General features: G+C 43.9%; 1 protein-coding gene across 1 annotated transcript in view; it reads left to right on the top strand.

Moving 5' to 3' along the window:
* LeuRS-m (Leucyl-tRNA synthetase, mitochondrial) overlaps positions 1 to 20431 on the top strand; it is a 370394-nt gene extending 349963 nt beyond the window's left edge. Inside the window, exons 13-14 of the mRNA XM_080284805.1 lie at positions 19720 to 19788; positions 20126 to 20431. Coding sequence (XP_080140931.1) covers positions 19720 to 19788; positions 20126 to 20431 — 375 coding nt within the window. The remainder of the gene's footprint in view (positions 1 to 19719; positions 19789 to 20125) is intronic.
* Positions 20432 to 20783: the final 352 nt, after the last annotated feature.

The following is a 20783-nucleotide window of genomic DNA, read 5'->3' as shown; positions in this document are numbered from 1 at the left end:
CCTTTCTGAGCATGGCATTGGCTCCTGCAGCACTGTGAAAAGTAATCGTGCCCACTTCCCCAAATTCCCAGAGGCGGGAACCTCGCAGCGAGGAGACGTGCACCTACGCAAGTGTGAGAAGATGCTGGCAATACGGTGGCATGACAAGAGGGTCGTGCACATGCTCACCACCGTACATAAGGGGGAGATGAGAGACAGTGGGAAGGTCGACCGTAGGACAGGCAAACCTGTGATGAAACCTGATGCTGTGTTGGACTATAATATCAACATGCGGCTGGTGGACAAGTCCGACATGATGATTGGTGAGATCGACTGCCTCAGGAAGAATACTAGGTGGTATAGGAAAGTTTTTCTGCATCTGATAGATATGACGATGCTGAACGCCTTCATCCTGTACAAGATGAAGGTCAAGCCACCCAAGTCCTTCTCCCTGAGGTTGTTCGCCAGGACTTGTGTCCAGCAGCTGCTGGAAAGATATGGTAGGGTGACAGCGGCAACTCCAAGGCGCCATCCAGTAACACTTCCTGACCGACTTGAGCAGAGGGTGTATATGGATCGGCACAGACTTGAGCTTATGCCTGCCACAGGGAAAAGGAAGGCTGCGATTCGCAGGTGTCAGGTATGTGCGCATACCACCCGCCGCACACCTGAGCATAAACGCACCTCTTGGCAGTGCGCTGAGTGCCAGGTTCCCCTCTGTGTTACCTGCTTCTTCGATTACCACAGCCAGAAGCAGTTCTAACAGTGCAAGTGTGGAAGCAGAATGATTTGGAAATAATTTGTAAATAATGTGTAAATAGCAGGTGAAAGCAATGGATGTTCAGTTCATATGATTGAACAGTGTATTATAGTTTTATCTTATTGAAAGTGATAGTGAATAACTTAGTGTAAGTAAAATAGAAGGGTAAATATTGAAAATAGAATAGAAAATGTATATAGTAATGTAAGTAATTAGTAATATAAGAATATGACTACAAATATTTTATGTTATTACAGTGAAAGTGAATCCGTGGCTCTTTACGTATTTTACTGAATGAAAAATTGAATGACTTCAGTGACAATAAACTAATATGACTGAAGGAAACTTATGGAGAAAGACTCCAGATATATATAAGTGTGATATAGTAATAGAAATATAAAGTGTGAGGGGTTTTATGAATAATAAATGACAGAGTACCTAGAGCGAACTAGCGCAAGTGCGACGATCAGACGCGCTCGTAATTTCCATTGCTTTCACAGTGTTTTTTTTTTGGAGTATGGATCTCAAACTACTTGAAAATTATAGAATAGTGTTTATAGTGTTTGTATCTGGCTTTGGTAATCATATTACGGGTTGTCGGGAAGTGTAAAGTGGAAACTTCGTTACGCTACTTCAGAGGTCTCCACAAGTCCTACGGTAACCGACAAAGGCTCAACAAACACTCCAGGAGAAAGCTGAAGGTATGTGCCATAAGCATATGTAATTTTATTATTCTAGGACTAATAACTGATTTTTGGCAAATATTTTTTAAGAGTCTGTTGGAGCCCGAATAACCCCGCGGGACACGCAAAACATTGGTAAACAAGCCCGCGGTGTAGGGGTTCAGTGCTTGGGCAGTGTAATGAGTTGATGACTGATGAGAAAGAATGGAAGTTTAGAGGGTGAAGTGCTTGAAAGGGTACAACAAGGAAGAAATGTTGGTGGTTCCCTGAGAACAGTGATAAGAAACAGGGAAGTGAGCATGGAAGTGAAAAAGTTACTACATGACAGTAATGTGAGATACCAACTCTAATGTATGGAAGTGAAGCTTATTGGAGGGACAGAAGTCAAGACTGAGAGCTGTGGAAATATGTGAGTTATTTGAGAGGAGCATGTGGAGTTACGTGGAGAGACAGACAAATGAAATGAGGAAGTGAAGGATCATTGCAGTGTGGATATGGATGTGAGGAAGCGTTAGGAGAAACACATTGAGGTGGTTTGGCCATGTGGAGAGGATGGAGATTGAGACTGACGAGGAGAGTGTATGTGAGTGAAATGGAGGGGGGGAGAGGGAGGGGGAGGCCAAGGATGAGATGGAAGGATGGAGAGGAGAAGTATATGAGAGAGGGGGGTGTGAGCTGGGAGAAGGGCAGTGAAATGGCAGGGGACAGGGCAACATGGAGGCGATTTGTTGCTTGTTTGTGGCCAGTGGCCACCCCTTACGGGATTAAGACGTCTGGCACTGGCAATAGATAGATAGAATAATAATTAATAAAAGTAAGTATACTCATTTATTTAAATATCCCAGTATATATTTTACAGTAATTCCCACAAATATATACAAATGATTTGCTCAAGCGCATTGCGACATTGTGCAAGCTCATTATTAGATTGCGCACTTGCGCAAATTACAAATAATAGAAAATAATAATAATAATAAAAAAAAGTAAGTAAGTATGCTATTTTATTTGAATATCTCAATATTTTACAGTAATTCCCACAAATATATGCAAATGGTTTGCACTTGTGCATTGTGACATTGCGCAAGCTACATATTTGTCAGATTGCGCACTTACGCTTGCGCAAGGTAGTGAACTGTGGATTGCGCTTGCGCAAGGTCCTTCTTTGTTTGCACTGCCCACTACTGCGCATAATCAGCCTACTCTCTCTCTCATCCTAAAGTGCTTGTTTCCTCCCCAAGTTCAAGTGTCCTTATCCTTTCCAGATTCCTCGTACCATATGTGTATCACCTATGTACCCCTTCATTACCTAGAGCTGCTTCATGAACAGTACCATTTAAATCCCCACGCAAAACTACAAACTCATCATCCCTCATACCACTCACCACACATATTAGGGCATTCTAGAATCTATCTTTTTATCAACATCATCATCATCATCATCTAATATTGGGTTGCCCCATGAGGAGTGTAGGAGCCTGGGGCTAGGCAAATTAGTCCTGACATTTAAGCTGAGAGTGGCCAGCTTCACGCAGCTCACAGTGGCACTATGTGAGGAGTAAACCACAACCACCCTTGGATATAAACCTGCACTAGCTCAATCCAATTGGAGCGCCTTAATTACCCACTAAATCACCAGGTGCCATAATCTGGTTATATGTTTACCACCCAGTGTAGTACAGGCAAGTCTCAGTTAATGAGCGACCGCTTAACGAGAATTCGCAAATACAAGGTCTTGAAATTTGCACCACTGTTTAATGAGCAGGTAAAAGCCCCCCAAATCCCAACTTACGAGAATCGATACGAGGGTATGTGTATTTCATGTGTATTAACCCTTTATTCCTGCTTAAATTTGTCTGTTACAGGTGTTGGTGGTAGGTGGAGGTTACTTGGCTGGTTGTTTACCCCATCCCTATTTTACCTATAATTTATGTTATTCTGCGTATATTAATGCTGTTTTTATATTTCAAGTGTATTACCCTCATGTATTAACCCCTTATTCCAACTTAAAATGATCAGAAAGTCAGTTTTGGTGGTGTGGGGGGAAGTTGCTCGGAGGCCTTGCTTTGTAACCCTATTTTTCCCATATGTTCTTCACTTTGTTTAACAAGAATTCAGCCAACGAGCAATATCCTTGCTCCCAATTAGCTCATAAGTTCGGGACCCGCCTGTAAATGGTTTCCGGGTGTACAGGAAACTATTTGGCATGTTACTCAGAGTAGTCACTCATAGACAGAAGGAAGAGGAAAGAATGAAGAAAAGAAAGACAGAAGAGGAAGGAAGGAAGGAAGACAAGAAAGGGAAGTCATCTGACCACTACATCAAGTGAGTGGATGGTGAGCACCCCCACCTACCTATATCTTTTTTTACACCATCCAGTCCAACCTGTGGACCATATGCAGATATAACTGAAATCATGAGTTTACCAGACATTGTTTTCACTGCCATAATCCTTTCATTCACTCTTATCACATTCATGACACATTCTCCCCATTTCTTCTTAACCAGCACAGACACGCCATTATATCTACATGCATTTCCCTGCAAGAATAACGTATACATAGAGTCTTTCGCAGCAGTCATTTTAGTTGATCCTCCCCAGAACCTAACTTCCTCTGCATAACAGACTACCCACATTCCACATTGCCAGTCTGAACCCCTTGGGGTGATTAGATTTTCACAGGCTTGCATTTATTGCAATCTCTTCTCATCTTGTCATAAGTTTGATAAATGAAGGATGAGACAGACCACAGGCTCTGCCCATATGCACAGTCCCAAGTCCAGGCATGGGACCTAGGACTCACAACCCACCAGCTGTGGGCAGTAGCTATGGCAGTGGCTGCGAGGCTTACAGCCAGGACAGCTACAGGGACACCCTCCAGGCATGCCTTGGCACTGTAACTCCCCCGCCTTTATTCACCCACTGATAAGGCAGTCTCCTGGAGTGCTGCTTCCAGGTTTGGGCCCCTCTTTTTGGGGCAGAACCGGCAGCCTGGAAACCACAGTGCTTTGTACCGTTCCATCCCGGTAACAAAACTGTGCTGGTGGAGCCTACATCATGCTACCCCTCAGGACTGCCATTACGTAGCAGGGGCAAAGTTTTCTGGCCGCATGCCCTTGCTGGCGCTAACTTCTGTATGTAGTAGAGTTTGTTGTATGATATGTAAAGAGCATAGTGCATGCGATAGTTAAAGAAAAGTGTTTGGGAGAGTATGCTGGCCAGGTCCGTGTTAGTGTCACACTGAAAAAGTCAGCAGAGGGGCTTGATCAGGATATCCTGATGGCCTCTGAAACAGGAGCTCCAGCACTCTTTATTAAGAGTTTTCCCATCCTCCTCAGGAGTACCGTCCTAATTGACTGGTGCTGGAGGATTCTACTAACCCTTATTGTGTGATGAGAACTGTTTGTTTTATTTTTATTGATTCTGCTTCCAGACAGTGCTATTCAGCACAGATTTGATCGTTAACAGAAAAGGGATGACACGCAAACTATACTGAATTTGCAGTTGACACTGTTTTGAGCTTCACATCAATTAATTTTGATTATTCATTATGTAAATTAAATTATCTAAATTCTTTTTTTTTTTTTTTTTAATGCTAGAAAGAAGGAACCAAAGGCCAGGAGCCTGCAAACTGCTTCTTTCAAGAAAAAAGAATACAAAAGAGAGCCAAATTCAAGATCCTTTCATTTTGAGATGCCTGGACACACTGCGTTTGAAAGACTGGAGATCATAGGAAGTAGGAAATACAGACTGAGGGAGACAGTTCCAGAGTTGACATGCTGCATAAATGAAGGACTGGGAGTAATGGTTAACTCTTGCATTAGAGAGCTGGACAGAAAAGAGATGAGAGTTTGTTGCTAGACGGGTACATAGCACCTGTTGTAGTGGTGGAGGGATGCGAGCGGATAGTTCAGAGGAGCAGTGACCATTGAAGTAGCGATAGAAAAGAGATGAAGATGCAACAGTGCAGCGAAGAGACAGAGGTTGAAGGGAGCCAGTAAGAGGAGAAGAGTTAATGGGACGAAAAGTCTTTGACTCCACCCTGTTGAGAAGAGCTGTATGTTGGGAGCCTTCCCACACATGAGAGTTGTACTTTACACAGGGGCAAATAAAACCTGTGTATAAAGTCAACAGTTGTGCAGGGGAAAAGAAGGTACTGAGTTGGCTTAGCACATCTAATCTCTTGGAAGCAAATTTTACAAGAGATGTAATATGATCATTCCGAGATAAGTCCCGAGTGAATGAAATCCCAAGCATGTTCAAGAATGATGCAGGATTGAGTTGGATATTATTAAACATTATGGGTACTCATGTGGAAGATTTTGTTGGGTTGATAGGTGTAAAAACTGAGTCTTTGATACATTAAAAACAACAAGATTATTTTCGCCTCAGTCAGAGATACGAGCAAAGTCAGACGTTAGGTTTGCCACAGCCTCATCCCTTGTTTGTTAAAGTAACTGCTGAGATGGATGTTGCAGGAACTGAATGGAAAGGTGAAGAGTGGAATCATCAGCATGTTAGTGGACAGTGTTCAATGTACACCCGAAAGCACTAATCTCTACTCCCTAGCATACGGAACATCAATACATCAATGTCATTTAAACATCAGATCACAAACATTAAAAATAAAATAACACTAAGACTCAATGCCTTGAGGTCTCTTGCCCACACTACATTTGGACACAAGAAAGAAACCACCACCACAGTACAGGTTATCCCTTAATTCACGTGAACTTTTTTCACGCGATTTCGGTTATCCACGAATTTTTTGTACAATAATTAAAATAAAATTATAGTATTCAAATAAGTAATTTCAATATACAAGAGAAGTCAATAAAATATAAAAAATGCCTACCTGCTGCCCGTGTGCACACATATATGTATGTGTGTGTGTGTGTGTGTGTGTATGTGTATGTGTGTGTGGGAGCCTTGGAGGTCGGTCTACCACGCACCACACAGTCAGTTTGAATCCGACGGTCGAATCATGCGTGACTCGAGATCGAGAATTGTTATTTGTGGCTTATTTTTCTGCCTTCCAGTGATTGCTTGCCTTGTCTGCCAATATGGGGCCTAAGCATAGTGCTAGTGATGCATGTGGTAACACACCAAAGCTGGCTGGTAAAGTGGTGTCACTGACAAAGTTAAAGTGTTGGACAAACTTCAGGGAGGAATGTTGGCGACAATTCTCCACCAGGACGATTCCCCGTCATTTATTTACATACCAGTTTATTTAGCAAGTACAGTACACTAGTTTTTTACTTGTATGAGTTATAAAATCCCCCTGAAAATTAGTTATTAAAGTATTAATTAATCAATAATAAGTATATTTATAGAATGACGGGGAATTGTCCATGTTTTGACGGTGAATTGACTTGATGGTGAATAGTCTCTGAACCGTATGTTTTGGGTGAGTCAAGTGTTCATACAATAAAGGAGAACATAGCATACGGGAGACAGTGAAGGCTAGTGCACCAGACTGTGCTAAAGTGTCTCCACCTATGCCTGTGAATTGTCTTGTAACCGCATGTTTGGGGTGAATGAGTCAACTGTTCATACAATAAAGAAGGCAGAATGTAGCATACAGGAGGCAGTGAGGGCTAGTGCACCAGACTGCTGAAGTGTCTCCACCTACGCCTGTGCTTGTCAGGTTTCAGTTTTAAATTTCTTACATTTTTGTTGTTTTTAATACTTTATGCTAGTTTATAAGGTGTATGTAGTGCATAAACAGTATTATTCAGATGTAATATACGTATAGACATGCGTAATTATGTGCACACAAGGGCAGAACATATACGCGAATTTACCACATATGCGAAGGGTCTGGGAACCTAACCCCCGCGTGAATTATATATATATATATATATACAGTATATATACAGTACCCTCACGTCCAACACGGTAATATTGTCATGCATGGGTCACGCGTTGGACCAAAAACGTGTTGGACTAACAATAGAGCTTATTGGGAAAAATGAATTCTGTCAGCAACCCTAGGAAAAGTCACCCTAAATACCTCCCATATACCTATACATATATTGGTACTATTGTAATTATAATAAATGGTACTGTGCTATGAATGATAACTAACCTTTTAGGACAGTGTTGGTGGGCTTGCTGGGAATGGAAGGTGGCATCCAAGGCTGTAGATAGTCCTACTGGGTCCCAGGAGGATGGCTGCTGGCGTCACTAGCGGGTAATGGCTGTTGCTCCTCCTCAACCTTCCTCATAAATCCTTCGAAATCACACTCAGAATCACTATCTTCTTCCACAGCCATGGAAGGTCCTGCTTCTGCCTGTCCTAGCACTCTGTAATCCTCGGCAAAAGGCATGCTTCTCACACTGTTGCCAGAGCCCCGTCTCGTGACTGTGGAAAGTGATCGCTGTCGCTGACTCAGTAGAGAATAAGGAGAAGCAACTTTGTTTATAAACTGGTACACACGCCGATGAGAAGGATTTCAAAACAATTGATATTTATTCTAAAATATTAATATGTATTCAGTGTCAGGCTAAATGTTCAATGCTGTAGTACGATACATTCTCTGTCGAGTCGCTTGGGTTTTGGTCACACTGTTTTGCCCGTCGTATCCTTGGCAGGAATCCATCCAGATGAATTCCAAATGCCCGTGGTATCGTCGGCAATTTTACCACGTTACCGTTCCGGTTTACCATCGTATCCTCGGCAAACCTGGTATGAAGTGCAGTGTGATAGCATTCGGCTGCCAGGATCTTGTCTTGGTTTTTATTATGATCCACACGTTGGCTTCATTCATGTCGTAGGCCTTGGCAATGTCAACTTTCCTCTCCCCTTTCTTCTTCCTCTCGATGCTTTCTAGCTTGGTGGCCTGAGGGAGGTGCCGACGCTTCTTGGGGTTCTCAGAAGGCTTCCTAGGCATCGTGAGCAGGGTAAAATGCAGTAACAAGGGCAGAAAATGCAGCAAGAAAAAAGCACCTTCCAATGCGAATTATGCGACTGAGTGGCGCTGTGGCGGGAGAAATTTAAACAAAACATCACATGACACCAGAAGCGTTTTTAATTGGGCGGCATCACGATCACGTCACGATAGCGGGCGGGGAAGACTACTTGATCAGAAGTTTTCATTGGCTATCATCATCATGGGAATGTCCAGTATGACCGTGTTGGACCGGGGGTGATCGTGCTAGAGGTGAACTCTGCGGATTTCGCCCACTTCTCGGAGCTCTGTGCGTGTTATGCTAACACACTCGTGTTGCAGTAATTAAATCATATTAAATAATACTAATTATTTGCTCTCCATGCTGGACGTGAATCGTGCTGGACTAACGCGTGTTGGATGCGAGGGTACTGTATACGCTCAGTGATGAATTATGCAAGTCCTGCTTGGGCTTCTAACCTCACTAAAACACACTACAACACTCTACAGACCATACAGAACAAGGCCCTAAAAATAATCACAGGCTGCACAGCTACTACACCCACAGACCACCTACATCAAGAAACCAAAGTCCTCAAAGTCAAGGATCACCTAGACCTGAGAGGCACCCAAATTCTTGCTGCATCCTCCACAAACCCACAGCATCCACTACACTACATGGCAATACACCCACACACACCAAGGAACATCAAACCAACACCCAGCACACGATATCATACACAAATACTGTCATCTCTCCCCCCTCGCCCATCTCAGACCAGCTTCCAGAAGCATATCCATACTCAAATCACTCGCCGCTCCATTCAGTCATTTACAGACAACACACAGCTGCATGCATGGCCTCCTGATATCCACCCCTCCGAATCCTATCTCCCTCGTGAGGACAGGGTCCACCTGGCCAGGCTGAGATGTGGGCATCATCCAGCCCTCTTAAATTACCAAAAGAGCCTGGATGACTCCATCACTGATGCATGTCCAGAATGCAATACAGCACCCTATACTATTAAGCACATTATGGAAGACTGCATTGCACACAGTCATCTATGCCAGCAACACAACATACACTCCTTGAGAGCTCTGTAGGAAAGCCCAGTTTCGGTCGTGACCATCCTTAGGGACTCGGGGCTGCTCGGCCACACTGCCTTGGAAACAACTACTACTACTACTACCCCCTAGCAGCTGGAGTCACGGCCAGTAACCGACCAGGCGATTAAACACCCCACATCCACCGCCCCTCCCCAACCTGTGTAAGCTTCATTGAATAGATGCGGCACGGCCAAAGCTGGTGGTGTTACAGTGTGTCATGATCGTTTTTAAATACAGTCAGAACCAGTAGGGGTAAGTATAGAAAGGCATTTAATGTGTAATACTGTGCTGTTATCCACAACATATCAGAAAGGCACAAAAATGAAAGAAGATACGATGTATTATGCGTTATTGTCTATATATTTACACACTATATTATAATGTTACAAATAAGTATAGTATGGTGAACAGCAGCTGATGAAAGATATGATGTCGTTTCTCATACATTCTTGCTCCCACCTCCACCACCCTTCTCTCTGGGTTACTGTTTCCCCCAAACACCTCTCATACCCTACTGTCCCTCACTCCCACCCATTGTTAACCAACATAAACAATGATAATGATGAAATGATCTGTCAAGTACTGATCATATTGATATTGTTATTCATCTTTGTGTTAAGCATCAACACATCAATAACATACAGTACTCTGGTATACCTGCCAACCATTTCAACTTTTTGTAAGGTGTAACGTGACAGACGCACTGCAAGTTGGACCTTGTGTTACATGGACATACGTTTTTTTATCGTTAATGCAGGTTGTATGGTTTTGGACGTCCATAAGTCACATGAACGTGGCAAGTTAAGTCTTACATTATAAACATGTAAGGTTAATGTTCCTGTCATTATTGGATAAAGGAAATGAGTCAGGGATCGGCTCTAACAAACCACAAACTCTGCTTTAATGAAAATATACCGACCTCTTGACACAACAGTGACACAATGCCATTATGTATACAACTGACCCACATTCAGTAGTATATACTATATAATGACAATGTGTCACTGTTGTACGAGTGGATGGAGTGGTTGGTCAGTCGGGTGTGCCAGCTGACTTAGATGGGAATGGTAGTGCTTTGGTGGACATCTGTGCTGGTAAGGGGTTGGCAATAGCCAACACCTACTTTTGACATAAGATGATCCACCAGTATACATGGAGAGTAATGAGGAGGATGGATGGTGAACTTGTTGAATGAAGGGCAATGATAGACTACATGTGGTGTGGATGAACGAATGAGAAGACAAGTGTTGGATGCAATAGTGTGGAAAGGGTGGGGGAATGGATTCTCGGACCATCACTTAGTGATGGCCAAGGTAAAGCTGCAAAGAAAATGGTTGAGGAGACGAAGGGGAAGACAGGAGGAAACAGCTCCTGTGAGAAGAGTGGAGAATTTGCAAGATAGTGAGAAAATGGCAGAGTATAAGAGCATAGTGGAAGAAAGATTGGGAAGGTATGAGCCAGTGCAAATGGAAGGGGTGGAAGACGTATGTAAGATATTTACGGAAGAGATAGGCGCAGCGTGTGAGTGGTTTGTGGAGTGAGGAGGAGATGCAAGGGTGTGCAAGGGACAGCATGGTGGAATGATGAGGTGAAACGAGCTGTGGAACAAAAGGTGAAGGCATATAATGAATGGTTAGCAAGTAGAGGTAGGAGAGAATGTGAGAGAGAGAAGAGAGGTATATGTGAGTAGGAGAAGGGAGGTGAAGAGACTGGTGAAGGAGAGTAAGAAGAAAGTGGATGAAGAGTTTGGGAGGAATCTGAGTGTGAAATGGAGGGAGAGTAAGAAATTGTTTTGGAAGGAGGTAAAGAAAGTAAGGCAGTGTGAAAGGGGAAATAGTAGGGGAGTGAAAGATAGGAATAATAGATTGTTGGTGGAGAAGAGAGAGAAATTGAGGAGATGGAAGGAGCACTTTGAGAATTTGTTGAATGTAGAGAGTGACAGCAGTGCGAGTATAAGTGGTTGGGGAATGGCTAGGAGAAGAGATGAGAGGAGGGAGGAAGAGATCAGTAGGACGGAAGTAGTGGAAGCAATGAAGAAGATCAAGTTGGGAAAGGACCCAGGAATTGATGGAGTGTGTGGTGAAATGGTGAGGTATGGGGGTGAGATTGTTGTGGAGTGGATATGGAAGTTGTGTAGATTGGCTTGGGAAGAGGGAAGGATTCCAGAGGACTGGAAATCAGGTATAATTGTTCCTTTAGATAAAGGAAAAGGGGAGAGAGAAGTATGTGGTAACCATAGGGGTATTTGCCTTCTTAGTGTGACTGGTACGAGTAAAATATGTGGTAGAATACTCATTGATAGGGTTAGGCATATGACAGAGGAGCTAGTTGGAGAAGAACAAGGGGGAATTAGGAAGGGAAAAGAGTGTGCAGATCAGATATTTGTTCTAAGATGTTTAGTCAAGAAGTATCTAGAGATGGGAAAGAAAGTGTATGCTGCCTTCATGGACTTGGAGAAAGCTTATGACAGAATAGATAAGCAAGGTATGTGGAAGGTATTAAGAATATATGGAGTGGAGGGGAAATTGTTGAATGCTGTGAAGAGTATGTACGAAGGAGCTAGGGCTACGGTGTGAGTGGATGGTGAGCTGAGTGAGTTCTTTGATCTCAATGTGGGACTGAAACAGGGTTGTGTGATGTCTCCATGGCTATTTAATATATACATGGATGGGTTGTAAAGGAGGTGCAGGGTAGGGCAGTGGATGTGGGGGTGGCTCTAATGAATGAGGGTGAAATTTGGAAGATTCTGGTGTTGCTGTTTGCTGATGATACAGTATTGTTGAGTGAAGACGAATGGGAGTTGCAAGGTTTGGTGAATGAATTTAGGACAGTGTGTAGGAGGAGGAAGTTGAAAGTTAATGTAAACAAAAGTAAAGTTATGGTGTTTGAGAGGAATGAAGTCACAGAATGTACCATGAGGTTGGATGGTGAGGATATGGAGAGTGTGAGTGCATTCAAGTACTTGGGTAGTGTGATGAGTAAGGATGGAACTTTGGGGGATGAAGTGTCTGAAAGGGTACAGCAGGGAAGGAAGGTTGTTGGTTCACTAAAAGCTGTGATGAGAAATAGGGAGGTGAGTATGGAAATTAAGAAGTCACTGCATGATAGTATTGTGATCCCTACCCTGACGTATGGAAGCGAGGCGTGGACCTTGCAAGAGGGGAACAAGTCAAGAGTTAGAGCAGTGGAAATGAGTTACTTGAGAGGAGCATGTGGAGTGACATGGAGGGACAGGTTGACGAATGAAGAAGTGAAGGAACGTTGTGGGGTGGATGTGGATGTGGTTGAGAAGATTAGGAGAAATACACTGAGGTGGTATGGACATGTGGAGAGAATGGAGAATGAAAGACTGACTAAGAGGGTGTATGTAAGTGAGGTGGAGGGAGGGAGAGGGAGGGGTAGACCGAGGATGAGGTGGAGGGATGGAGTTGCAAGGTATATGAGGGAGGGGGAGGTGAGCTGGAGGGAGGGTAGTCAAATGGTGGGTGACAGAGCGACTTGGAGGCGTTTTGTCTGCGGCCACCCTTTGCGGGATTAGGGCATCGGGCTATAGATAGATAGATAGATAGTCACTGTTGTGACAAGTGGTCGGGATATTTTAGTTAAAGCAGAGTTTGTGGTTCATCAGAGCCGATCCCTGATTCGTTTCGTTCATCCAATAATGACAGGAACATAAACCTTCAGTATTTATAATGTAAGGCTTAAATTGCCACGTTTGTATGAATTATTATGATTACAGTAGTCCCTCCAATATCCAATGTAATAGAGCCAACAGTATGTCCAGATAATGATCCTGTCTGGATATTCGGCCCCAGCCTTCTGGACTTGTACTTATGGATCTAACTCAGAAAATTCCTATACAACTCCCTCTGGACATGCATAGCACCTATTTAAGACCCAAATCACACCAATAAGGGACATAAAAGACTGAATTAAATGCAAAAGAACCATAAAATGAGTTTTTTTTAGGTAGGTTTATGCAATATTAAACATTCTGGGTACTTACAACAAGTCCCTGGCTCCTGGACTGGTAGTTATGGACCCTAACCTAGCCTAACTCAGAAAAACACCTCCCTACTGCACATGCATAGCACCTAAGACACTATTCACACCAATAAGTGACATAAAAGAGTGAAATGAGGTGTTTGAGGTAAGTATGGAAAAAGCAGTACAGTACAATATGAAACATTCTGGGTACAGTACTTACAGCAAGTCCCTGGCCATCTCGATGAATAACCCGCCTCCTCTCAGACTCTGACAGTAAGAAGGAGTTCCTGAAGCACTTGCAGTACACTGTTCATGAAGTCTTGCACAGAACTTAGTCATTTGCACTCAGAATTCCAATCTCTTAACACTGCATACTCTTGTCTTACTTGCGCTCCATTGTACCTTAATGAAATAAGTGTTGCACTCTGCACTCTAAGTCTTTCCACTCTTAAAACCATTTTCTAAACAAGACACACTCAAGTTAAGTTACGTTACATTTACAGTCCATTAAATCTTTGTCTTTTCACTCAGAACTCCTATTCCTTAACACTATGCACTGTTTTTTTCACTGCACAACACTGTAAATTCCCGTGTGGTCTAGTGGAGAAGTTCTTGGCGTCTAATCACTGTCAGAGTCTGAGAGTAGCACATGCAGGTGACCTAGGGGTGCGTCACTGGGTCGTGGTGATGGCATATCCACTGCAGACGACTCTGAAGAGAGGCGCAAACTCACGTCGAATGATGACTCCACCGTGCCTGATGTGCTGGGCTGTGGCTTGGAGCATGAGGGCCTGTCTTGGGGAGGCAATGGAGTGGAGCCAGGGCTGGGCATAGCGGGGGTCATGGGCCTGAAAAAGCTGTCAATCGTTGATTGACGCAAGGAATGACGATTTTGACGATTAATGATGCGCTGCCTGAAAGCGCGCACTTCCTCCACAAGTCCCAAGGGCCCCATCTCCCTGTTGCAGTCCGGGTGTTTCAGGTAGTACAGAACGAACTCTAGGTGTTCCCAGAGTGCGGTCAGCTTGGGGATGGCTGGAGTTGTGTCACGCTGAGAGGAGTCCGCATCATCGTCGCCATCCTTGTCAGAATCTTCAAGCTGGGTACTGACACCTGCAACTGAAGATGTGATCTTTATATCAGACATGGTCTGATACCCAGGAATGCCCTCATCATCATCCAACCACTCACGCACTTCGTCCACATCAACATCGTTGCCATGCGCAGGTTGACGTGCATGGAAGTCATCCACTTCAAAACCTAGGAAATCGTGCTCCACATCCGTTCCGAGAAGCAGACGAGACCAACCATTTTCTAGAGTCTTGACAGGGATTTCCTTCCATGCACTGGCCCAGTTGTAGATGGCAGACTTGATGTCGTAGTGGCGAAGGTTTTCCAAAGTCCGCTGGCCTCGTGTGTCCCGTCCCTCCCTGCGCTCGTCCTCGTCCTCGAAGACAACCATCACCTCGTCCAGGAACTTCTGCCAGTACAGCTTCTTCGTTGCCACGCTCACTCCGTGGTCCATAGGTTGGATGAGAGCAGTAGTATTAGGTAGCAGAAACATGCACCTAATGCGCCCATTCTCAGCCACCAACTCCTTGTTGCATGGGTGGGCAGGTGCATTGTCGAGGAGAAGGAGGGCCTTTACCTGGTCGCGTGGGATTCCCAGTTTCTCCATCTGGTAATGGATGACCTCCTTGACGAAATGGCAGTGGAAACAGTCTTTGAAGATCTGGGCTGTGAACCATGCCTTCAAGGAATGGTACCAGACGACAGGAAGGACATCCATCACCCCACGAAGAAACTGAGGCTGCTTTGCACAGCCAACAATAACGGGCTTGAGCCGGTGCATGCCGTTAGCATTGGCACAACACAAAGCAGATATCTGTTGCTTGCAGAGCTTGCGGCCAGGTACACGCTTCTCCTTCTCCTTGGCTAGAGTGTTCGTAGGCAAAGAGCGGTAGAATAAGCCAGTTTCGTCAGTGTTGTAGACTTGACCGAGAGTTAGGCCCTCCCTGTCAATCAAACGCTTCATCTTCTGCCAAAACTCCTCTACTCCATCCTCGTTAGCGTCCAAAGCTTCGCCATGAGACTTACGGTTGGTAAGGCCATGTCGTAACTTGAACGTGAAGAGCCAACCTTCGGATGCCTTGAAGTCTAGGGCGTCGTGAAGCCTTGTGAACTTCTCAGCAGCAGCCTTCAGCTCCGTTCCACGCACCATCACAACAGCAGCACGTTGCTGTCGATACCAAATCAACGTAGAACGTTCGACTTCTGCATACTTGGGAGTATACATCACCTTCCTCTCCACGTTGTGTTTGCTTTTCGACGAGAAGTCAGCCATGTACTGCATGAGTTTGTTGCGGGATCTCTTGATATCAAACAAAGTAGACCGGGCCAGGTTGAATTCACGGAGGATACGTGAGGTAGACCATCCCGCATCCACCTTGTCCAATATCTCCCTCTTCTTCTCCAGAGTCAAAACTACTCTCTTCCACTTCTCAGGCGGCGGGGCCATCATCATACACACGAAGGAGAGGCAAGAGAGCCTGTAGCAGGTAAGGCACCACCACAAAAGCGAGCACATGGGCGGCCATGATGACGAGCTTGCACACACAGCAAGAGACGGGCAGTAAGTGGGGAGGATGCAAGGGCACTCTAGCGGACGTCGGCGGAACAATGCACTAGAACACAGCTGGCCCACGCCGTGCGCGCCAACTTCAAATTACAGGCGGGAAAAAGTAAGATTTTTTTCGAATTTTTTGCAGTTTTTGGCCCATTTTGGGAATATTGGATCCCGGGACAAAATTGTCCGGTTATTGGGGATGTCCGGAAAATGGGCTTCCAGATGTTGGAGGGATTACTGTATTTTTTTTTAAATAACAGAACAGAGGATGGAAAAACAAATGAATAAAAAAAAATAATCCATACGCCAGATTACTGGTGTCCTCTGTTCATGAAGTATCTGTAATAGTTAGACTTGAACAGCTGTATGTTGAAGTTTTGAGGGAAACAACTCTGAGGGAGCGAGTTCCAGAGAGATGTAGTTCAGGGAATGAAAGAATTCTGATAGAAGTTCTGCAATATGGCTGAGTGTCATTCCAGTCATGAGCACTACCAGATGCCCGTGTAGCACGAGGGAAGGCGTGGAGAGGTGGCATAATGGACGCAACTTTGTCTGAGCATTTACTATAAAAATATCTATAAAATAATGCAAGGGAGGCAATATTCCTTGTTACGTGTAGGGGAGGTAGTTTATTAGTAATAGCAGGGTTATTAATAATTCTAACAGCTTTGTTCTGAATTTTGTTTAGTTATTTTAGTGCAACCTCTCCACATCCATTCCACAAGGGTGAGCAGTGTTCAAGCTGAGAGTGCACATGACTCTTATAAATTATAGCTAACTGCTTGTCAATGAAGAAGTTACGGACTCTGTACAATGATCCAAGTTTCACTGAGGCGGTTTTAGCAAGTGATCTGACATAAGAGGTCCAGATGAGGGCATTGTTAATACCTTGTGGGGGGATGTCCTAAGTCAGTATGCGGTAGCTGTAGAGGAAGAGGAGGAGGTTCAAGGAGATGTTGTAATGGGCATTGCTGAAGTTTTTTACTTGACATTTTGCAGTGGTAGTCCAACCCCCGCCCCATGGGAGGAAAGGCCCTGAAAGTTCAGGGCAATGTAGGTATGTATGAGCAGTGAAAACTGAATTTAACACAGCAAACCTCTTCCCAGACCAGGTGTTTGGCAAATTGAGACTCTCCAACCCTCCACAGGAGGGGGAAGTTGGTATGCACATCCATTAGAGTACCTACAGTAACAGCCAATCAGTTTTATCCCTTATGGCCCATGAATGACTGAGGTTAGGCATACAAAATGAGAAAATAATGCACTTCAGGCAGGAAAAATTATGTTCATTATCATTTTCCATGTTGCAGCAGTGTTGCATCACATGATAGAATATCTATCTGTCTATCTATCTATTACCAGATGCCTCAATCCCGTTCGGGGTGGCCACAAACAAATCGCCTCCTCGTCGTCCTGTCCCTCGCCATTTCACTGCCCTGTTCCCAACTCACACTCCCCTCTCTCATATACCTCTCCACCCCATCCCTCCATCTCATCCTCGGCCTCCCCCTTCCTCTCCCCCCCTCCACCTCACTCACATACACACTCTTCGTCAGTCTTTCACCCTCCATCCTCTCCACATGGCCAAACCATCTCAGTGTATTCCTCCTAATGCTTCAGATCACATCCACATCCACACCACAATACTCCTTTATATCCTCATTTGTCAGCCTGTCTTTCCATGTGACTTCACAGGCTCCTCTTAAATAACTCATTTCCACGGCTCTCACTCTTGACTTGTGTCCTTCCAACAATGTCCAAGCTTCTCTTCCATACGTTAGAGTTGGTATCACAATACTGTCATGTAGTAACTTTTTCACTTCCATGCTCACTTCCCTGTTTCTTATCACTGCTTTCAAAGAACCAGCAACCTTTCTTCCCTGCTGTACCCTTTCAAGCACTTCACCCTCCAAACCTCCATCCTTACTCATCACACTACCCAAGTACTTAAACGTACTCACATTTTCCAATTCCTCACCATCCAACCTCACTGTACATTCACTGACTTCACCTCCCTCAAAGACCATCACTTTACTCTTTCCTACATTCACCTTCAGATTCCGTTTCTTACACACTCTCCCAAACTCATCCACCAAGCCTTGCAGCTCCCCTTTGTCTTCACTCAACAACACAGTATCATCTGCAAACAACAGTACAGGGAGTTTCCAAACAGTACCCTCTCTCACCAGGGCCACTCCAACATCCACTACCCTACCTTGTACCTCTTTTTATTACCCCATCCATGTACAGATAGAACAACCATGGAGACATAACACATCCCTGTTTCAACCCAACCTTCAAAGAGGAAAATTCACTCAGTTCACCATCCACATGCACTGCAGCCTTAGCACCATCATACATACTCTTCACATCATTCAACAACTTCCCATCTACTCCATATATTCTTAATACTTTCCACAATCCTTGTCTATCCACCCTGTCATATGCATTCTCCAAATCCATGAAAGCTGCAGACAACTTCTTTCCCTTCCCCAGAAACTTTTCCACTAATGATCTAAGAATGAATATCTGATCTACACAACCTCTTCCCTTCCTAAAGGCTCCTTGTTCTTCTCCAACTAATTCCTCTGTTCTTTCTCTAACTCTGTCAATAAGTATCCTACCATACAGTTTTCCTATTATACTAAGAAGACAAATGCCCCTATGATTACCATATACTGTACTTGTTTTTCCCTTTTTCCTTTGTACAAGGGAATAATTATACCTGATTTCCAATCCTCTAGGACTCTACCTTCCTCCCAGGCCAATCTGCACATCTTCCACATCCATTCTACTACTATCTCTCCCCCATGCTTCAACATTTCACCACACATTCCATCAATTCCTGGGGCTTTCCCCAATTTAACTTTCTTCATTGCTTCCACAAGTTCTATCCTACTGATTTCTTCCTGTCTTCTCACCTCCCTCCTTCTCCCAGCCATTCCCCAGCCACTTATACTCACATTACTTCCATCTTGTATGTTCAACAATTCCTTAAAGTGTTCTCTCCATCTGCTCACTTTTTCTCCCTTCTCCACTAGTAATCTACCATTTTTATCTTTCACTCCCCTGCTAACTTCACTTCCGCCCTGTCTTACTCTTTTCACCTCTTTCCAGAACATTTTTTTACAGTCTCTCCACGTTACACTCAAATTCCTTCCAAATTCCTCATCCACTCTCTTCTTACTCTCTCTTACTAATCTTTTCACCTCTCTCTTTCTTTCTACATATAACTCTCTCTTCTGCCTCTCAACTTCTTCCACGCCCCTATTTTCATCCATTCATTGTATGCTTTCTTCTTTTGTGCCACAGTCTGTCTCACCTCTTCATTCCACCACGCTGTTCCTTGCACCCCCCTCTGTCTACTCTTCATCCCACACACCACATCACATACCGCACATATTCTGTGAATATCCTGCACACACCTTCCACGTCCCCCATCTGCCCCAATTCATATTTGCCCAATCGTTCCTCCACTTCTCTCTTATACTCTGCCTTTTTCTCATCCTCTTGTAACCTTTTCACTTTCCTTGCAAATACTCCTTCTTCCCATCCTTCCCTTCTTCTATTTCTCCATCTTATTTGGATCTTGATACTGCCCACCACCAAGTAGTGGTCAGAAAGTTCACTCCCCCAATATATGTTACAAAAATCATTAGATGTTGCACTTATATTGACATACCCTGCAGGATCAAGACCTGGTCAAGCAACCCTGGCCCGAAATTGACCAAGACTTTCCTCTCCCTCTCCTCTATACAGTAAGTGATGTCCACCTATCGGTACTGTGAGTTGTGCACAGATTGTTAATGTTTTAAGGTATTATTTGTTCCTGCTGATATGTGGCATTAGTACCTTGCAGTAGAAAATTCCTTGTAATATTTTCACTGCAATAAAATTATGCTGGGAGTACAAACATAGATCTGTGTATGATAGAGATATACAGTAGAACTGGAAACCATTTCTGGATTAAGTACTGAAGTGAGAGGTACAGAATAGAATGCAAGGAATTTCTTACTATACTAGTCATTTTCCTATGTATTATCAGTACTTTGTGTCATTAACCCAGTTGTTTTACCCTTTTGCTTCTTACAACAGCTGCCAGACCTTGAGCCTCAAAGTGTAGATGTTCCCCGGAGACTTCTAGAGCAGCTGACCAGTGAGGAAGCTCTGGGACTGGTCTCCAAAGAAAAGGGCTTTTGTGAAAACTTGGTGGGACGCACAGTGGCTAAAGCAAACCTCAAGGTCACTAAGGGTGTTGGAGCACAACTTTTCATTACCTATAAAGTTACTAATATAGCTGAAGTGAGGGAGAGGAGGAAGAAATTAAAAGCTGAGAAAAAGGAGGAGAAAAAAAGAAAAAGAGATTGCATGAACAACAAGAGGAGTGCAGAAGGAATCTAAAGTGTTAATAAATGTTATAAGACTGCAGTGTACCATTAGTGTAGTGCACTGCCAATATGTTGGTTAGTCATTTGATGCTGTTGTGGTGTACAGAAATTGGAAAAGATATTACAATATCCAAAAACAGCTGAGGCATGATTCCCAGTAGTAACTACCATATTTCCCGGCCTATTACATGTATTTTTATTTTTCCCGAAGAGCATGTTCTTAAAATCATCCTGTGAGTTATCCACAATGGTAAACATTATTGGTATAAGAGTGATGATTCAGTGCATCCCTGGTCTAGCCCTTGAGTGGTTATGTCTTCCCAGAACTGATTAAAAGTGGTGATTAAAAAAAAAAAAAAAAAAAA

This window comes from Coenobita brevimanus, chromosome 13 (assembly GCF_032717465.1).
Source record: "Coenobita brevimanus isolate Jiangsu-jjx chromosome 13, ASM3271746v2, whole genome shotgun sequence".
NCBI classification, from domain to species: Eukaryota; Metazoa; Arthropoda; class Malacostraca; order Decapoda; family Coenobitidae; genus Coenobita; species Coenobita brevimanus.
The sequence above is the reverse complement of the archived record's forward strand: the minus strand, read 5'-3'. Positions and strand labels throughout refer to the sequence as shown.